Raw genomic sequence first — 5,760 nt, forward strand, 5'->3', positions numbered from 1 at the left:
TCTCGATCTCCTGACCTCATGATCCGCCCGTCTCGGCCTCCCAAAGTGCTGGGATTACAGGCTTGAGCCACCGCGCCCGGCCCTAAATTATTTTTCTCCTAGTTTGGTGCCCTATTCCATTGTAGATGGGGTGCTACTGCCTTCAGCATAAAGTTTGACATCCTTATAACGTTAGACACATAAACAGGATCTCTGGGCCACTTACTACTTTTTCTAACTCATACAAATATGCAGTGCAATAAACACACAGACACACACACACATGAAAGAGGATTATGAGCAGGGATCTTACATGATGAAATTTGACTTCAAATTGATAGTTCTGCCTGTCTCTTTTGCCTGTGACACTCTTTCCTCAGAAGCATGGCATGGCCATCTCACTCACTTCCCTCAGGTCTCTGCTCAAATATCACCTTCTCAATGAGGCCTACTCTTACCACGCCATTTAAATGGCTCCTGGCATTCTACACAGCCTGCCCTACTTCTTTTTTTCCATAACATTTTTGACTTTCTGACATATGATTTACTTTTTAAATATATTTGTGTTTATTGCTTGTTATCACTAGCCTGTAAGCTCCACAGGAATAGGGATCTTTGTTGTTTTTATTCGTTAATACATTTCAGTAGCCTAGAATAGTGCCTGACATACAGTAGGCATCCAAAAAACATTAATTGAGTGAATGAATGAACCAATTAACAAATAAGTAGTAGTTAATAATTTTGTTTTCTAAAATGTTCACGTTGGAAATATATGAATATGACACTCAGATTTTAATATTTTACAGAAATGGCTATTCATACAAAGTGGCAGTCGCATTGTCTCTTTTTCTTGGATGGTTGGGAGCAGATCGATTTTACCTTGGATACCCTGCCTTGGGTGCGTATGTTTCATTAAAAAAAAAAAAAATCCTTATAATTGTATGTGTTCTTATAGATTAAATCTCTGTGTATTTATTATAAGTTCTCTATAATTGGAGTTGAGTAGTTAACATTCTTCTGTGAGTATAGAGCTATCAATTAGCCCAACAGTTCAGCTTAGGTAAGAAATACTGACTTTTCCTGTGTTTTCACCTTTATGAAAACACACAGAAGATAGTGTAGGCATTTACTTAAGATAGTAGGCTGGAACTGTCACTGCTAGTGCTGCGCACACACTGGATGTTTAGTAAATGTTTTATGAACAAATGTACATCCTCTACCACTCCAAAAAATATTTCCTTCTGCCCAAATCTCTTTCACCATTGCCCTGGGATTAGAAACTATGCACTTGGGCCGGGCGCGTTGGCTCATGCCTGTAATCCCAGCGCTTTGGGAGGCCGAGGCGGGTGGATCACGAGGTCAGGAGATCGAGACCATCCTGGCTAACACGGTGAAACCCCGTCTCCACTAAAAATAAAAAAAATTAGCCGGGCGTGTTGGCAGGCGCCTGTAGTCCCAGCTACTCAGGAGGCTGAGGCAGGAGAATTGCTTGAACCTAGGAGGCGGAGGTTGCAGTGAGCCGAGATCGCACCACTGCACTCCAGCCTGGGTGACAGAGCAAGACTCTGTCTCAAAAAAAAAAAAAAGAAACTATGCACTTCTTTCAGAACAAGTTGGGGTTGGAACTTTCGTGACTAGCTTGAGCTGGAGTGGGAGCCTGACTTCTATCACCCTTAGCCCTGCTCTCTATATCTTCCTTCTTGCTGTAATCACATTTACCATAGTTACTAATGCTTATGAAAACTATTTACATTTTACGATAGCTTTTATTTAAACAGTACTTTCACATGCCTGCCCTTATTGAAGCCTTACAACCCTCTGAGTTTATCATCCTCTTTAAATCCTTTTTAACAGGTAGGGAAACTGTCACCAGAGAGGTTAAGGGATTTACTGAGTCTAGAGGCTTTCCTTTATTCTGTGACATACTTGTTGTTATCATCTTTGTTTTATGGATAGGAAAATTGTCACGAGATTAAGAGATTTACCCAAGGACACTCAGCTAGTGACCTTAATTTGAACCCAAATTTTCTGGCTCCAGAGATCATGCTTTATTTACTGTAGTAGTCTGCTTGTATATTAGCCCTTCACTGAGCAAATTTAAAGTTTTTGAATGCTCTGCCTTCTAGCTAGCAAAGCTAACCTTATTTCTTCCATGTTGCTACCCACAAAAGATCAAAGAGAAGTCTTCACTGTGGAGTTGATGGTAGGTATATTTCTGATAGCTGTACTAAAACTCAGTGTTGTAAGTTCCTAAGTAAAAGTCATAAAGTACTATATATATTTATTTAATTAAACATTCAATATTTAAATAACTAAGTGATATGGAAATAATGATGAAGGTCACAGTGTATATTGGTTAAAAATAAAATAAACATGTTAGTAGGCCAATTTATGGTACAGCGCCATAACAGAACCATAACAAAGTGCTGTGAGAGTAAAGAAAAGGGACTGACGCAGTTGACTGAAGGAAGTTCTTAGATGTGGTGACATTTGAGCTAGATTTTGAAGGATGAAAAGATTATAGAGGTTGAAGGCATGGCAGGGAACAGCATGTGTAAAGTGTATAGGTGTACACTGAGAGATTAGGGGATAATTTAGCTGATCGTGTAGGAAGAACATGCAGGAGGTGACACTGCCTACAGAGGTAGTCTATGGTCTGATCATAAAATGCTTTGAGTACCTTGCTGTGGAGTTGGGTCCTTTAGATATCAGAAGTTATCCTTTTAGGTATCAGAAGCAATAAAATATTTTTTCTTTTTCTTTTTTTTTTTGTGACAGGGTCTCACTCTGTTGCCCAGGCTGGAGTGCAGTGGTGCGATCATGGCTCACTGCAACCTCAGCCTCCTGGGCTCAAGGTATGCTCCGTCCTCAGCTCTGCCCGAGCAGCTGGGACTACAGGCATGTACCACCACGCCTGACTTAATGTTGTATTTTTTTGTAGAGATGGGATTTCGCCGTGTTGCACAGGCTGTTCTTGAACTCGTGGGCTCAAGCTGTCCTCCCACCTCAGCCTCCCAAAGTGCTGGGATTACAGGGAAGAGCCACAGTGCCTGGCCAATTTAAAATTTATAAATATTTTAAATAAATTTTAATTTCTGTTAAGAATCCAAGGTTAAGAAATGTAGGCATTTTTATTTTAAATGATGACTGCCTTAAAAAAAATTCTTACAATGTTGACTGCAATGAAAGTAGTTAAACAAAATCTAAAATTCAGTTTTTTGCCGGGTGCAGTGGTGTGTGCCCATAGACTCAGCTACTCAACAGGCTGAGGTGGGGGGATTGCTTGAGGCCAGGAATTTGAGGCCAGCAGAGACAACATAGTGACATCCCATTTCCACAAAAAAGAAAATAAATAAATAAAAAATCCATTTTAAAACTAAACTTACTTAATCTTTTTTCATGGTTATGAAAAGCAGTAGTCCTACTTATATATAGCTTTTTTTTTTCCTTCATAGTGCTAATTATAAATCTGTTAGCCTCAGGGGTTTGTTTATTCATTCACTTTAGTCTTCCTCTGGAATGTACATTCTTTTTTTTTTTTTTTTTGAGTGGAGTTTTGCTCTTGTTGCCCAGGCTAGAGTGCAATGGTGCGATCTCGGCTCACCACAACCTCCACCTCCTGGGTTCAAATGATTCTCCTGCCTCAGCCTCCCGAGTAGCTGGGATTACAGGCATGTGCCCAGCTAATTTTGTATTTTTAGTAGAGACAGGGTTTCTCCATGTTGGTCAGGCTGGTCTCAAACTCCCAGCCTCAGGTGATCCGCCTGCCTTGGCCTCCGAAAGTGTCAGGATTACAGGCGTGAGCCAGTGCCTGGCCTCGAATATACATTCTTAAAGGCAGAAGCCTTATCTGTCTTATGCAAGTTGGTGTCCTGAACAGAACTTGACAGATGGTAAGACTCTGATAAATATTTGTCATATGAATATCAAAAAAGCTAGAAACAGGCTAAATGTTCACTAGGGAGGAACTGTCTCAAAAAATTAAGGTACAGTGTATAACAGAGCAGAATACTATGCAGCCATTTAAAACAATGACATAGAAATATGTTTATTGGCAAAGTAATGTAATAACACCCATAACAGAGTAAGATGATAAATTTAAGAAAATCTAGATATTTTGCTACAAAACCCCTTCTTAAGGATGCTTCACAAAAATGAACATGAGAGGTTTCTGCTGAGATAAAATATTAGATAAGGAAAGAATGTCTTTGGAACTGGTAAATATTACCTACGCCTGGAGTAATACATTTAAGGAAATTAGAGAACAGATCAGAGATGATATTTAAAAGTTTAAGGAACTAACAAATTTATAGTGACAGAAAGCAGGTAAGTGCTTGCTGGGGAAAGACTGGGGCAAGGAGAGACAAGAAATAGAAATTATAAAGGGGCGTGAGGAAACTATTAGGGGTGACAGATAACGTTCTTTTTTTATTATAGTGATTGTTTCACAGGTGTTTACAAGTGTCAAATTTATCAAATAGTACATTTTAAATACGTACATTGTATGTCATTGTATGTCATTGATGTCATTGTATGTCATTTTAATGTATGTCATTTATAGCTCAATAAAGCTGTTTTAAAAAATCAAGAGGCTGGGTGTGGTGACTCACACCTGTAATTTCAACATTTTGGGAGGCCAAGGCAGGAGGATCACTTGAGGCCAGGAGTTCAAGACCAACCTGGGCAACACAGTGAGACCCTTGGAAGTAGTGAGACCCTGCAAAGGAAAGAAGGAAGGGAAGGAGGAAAAAAGGAGAAAGGAAAAGAAGGAAAGAAAGAAAGAAAAGAAACTCCTGGAGTAACACATTTAAACTTACCAGTTCAGTGTTAAAAAAAAACTTGAAGGTTTAATCATTACAGTGACTTACAGCATATCTTACTCCAAACGTGTGATGTTAACTATGGTCTATCTATTTCTACAAATTTAAGGCAAAGGATGATTTTAGTAATGAAGTTTCCAATAATGCCATCTTAACCTTGTTTTAGGTTTTCAAATATAAAAATACTTTATGAACACAGATAGGAAGGGCAATAAGAATTAAGCGAGGTAGTCTCGCTCTGTTGCCGGGGCTGGAGTGCAGTGGCCGGATCTCAGCTCACTGCAAGCTCCGCCTCCCGGGTTTACGCCATTCTCCTGCCTCAGCCTCCAAAGTAGCTGAGACTACAGGCGCCCGCCACCTCGCCCGGCTAGATTTTTGTATTTTTTAGTAGAGACGGGGTTTCACCGTGTTAGCCAGGATGGTCTCGATCTCCTGACCTCGTGATCCGCCCGTCTCGGCCTCCCAAAGTGCTGGGATTACAGGCTTGAGCCACCGCGCCCGGCGGTAAGATACATTTGATAAATGTTAGCCCAGCAACAACTTTTGTTGTCACTATTTCTGCTACTACAGTTATTATAATCAAAACCTTCATTCATCCCTGAGAGGTATGAGAAAAAAAATAAAAATAAAAAAAAGAAATTTAGGCCAGATGTGGTGACTGGTAATCCAAGCATTTTGGGATGCCAAGGCGGGAGGATCACTTTATCCCAGGAGTTCAAGACTAGCCTGGGCAACATAGTGAGACCCTGTCCCTACAAAAAATTTTAAAAAGTAGCCGAGCATAGTGGGTTATGGGGCAGGGATAGGGTGGCATGCTGCTTCAGACAGGCATGTTAGGGAAGACTTCTCTAAAGAAGTGGCCTAAAAGGAAGAACAATCTTGAAAATGGCAGAATAAAAGCCAAAGCCCTGATGTGATTACCTATTCTTCATGGATCAGCAGTTAAAGATATAACTTTAGA

At 40.1% G+C, this 5,760-nt stretch overlaps 1 protein-coding gene across 2 annotated transcripts in view; it reads left to right on the top strand.

Moving 5' to 3' along the window:
• TM2D1 (TM2 domain containing 1) overlaps positions 1-5,760 on the top strand; it is a 44,461-nt gene that overhangs the window by 22,989 nt on the left and 15,712 nt on the right. Inside the window, exons 4-5 of one of the 2 annotated variants that reach the window (XM_011941135.1) lie at positions 786-877; positions 1,834-2,190. In XM_011941135.1, the coding sequence (XP_011796525.1) occupies positions 786-877; positions 1,834-1,955 (214 nt within the window). In that variant the 3' untranslated portion in view covers positions 1,956-2,190. Of the gene's footprint in view, positions 1-785; positions 878-1,833; positions 2,191-5,760 lie in introns of those variants that run through there. The other variant, XM_011941126.1, reaches the window with a different exon arrangement.

The sequence above is a fragment of the Colobus angolensis genome, unplaced genomic scaffold, assembly GCF_000951035.1.
Source record: "Colobus angolensis palliatus isolate OR3802 unplaced genomic scaffold, Cang.pa_1.0 Scaffold102, whole genome shotgun sequence".
NCBI classification, from domain to species: domain Eukaryota; kingdom Metazoa; phylum Chordata; class Mammalia; order Primates; family Cercopithecidae; genus Colobus; species Colobus angolensis.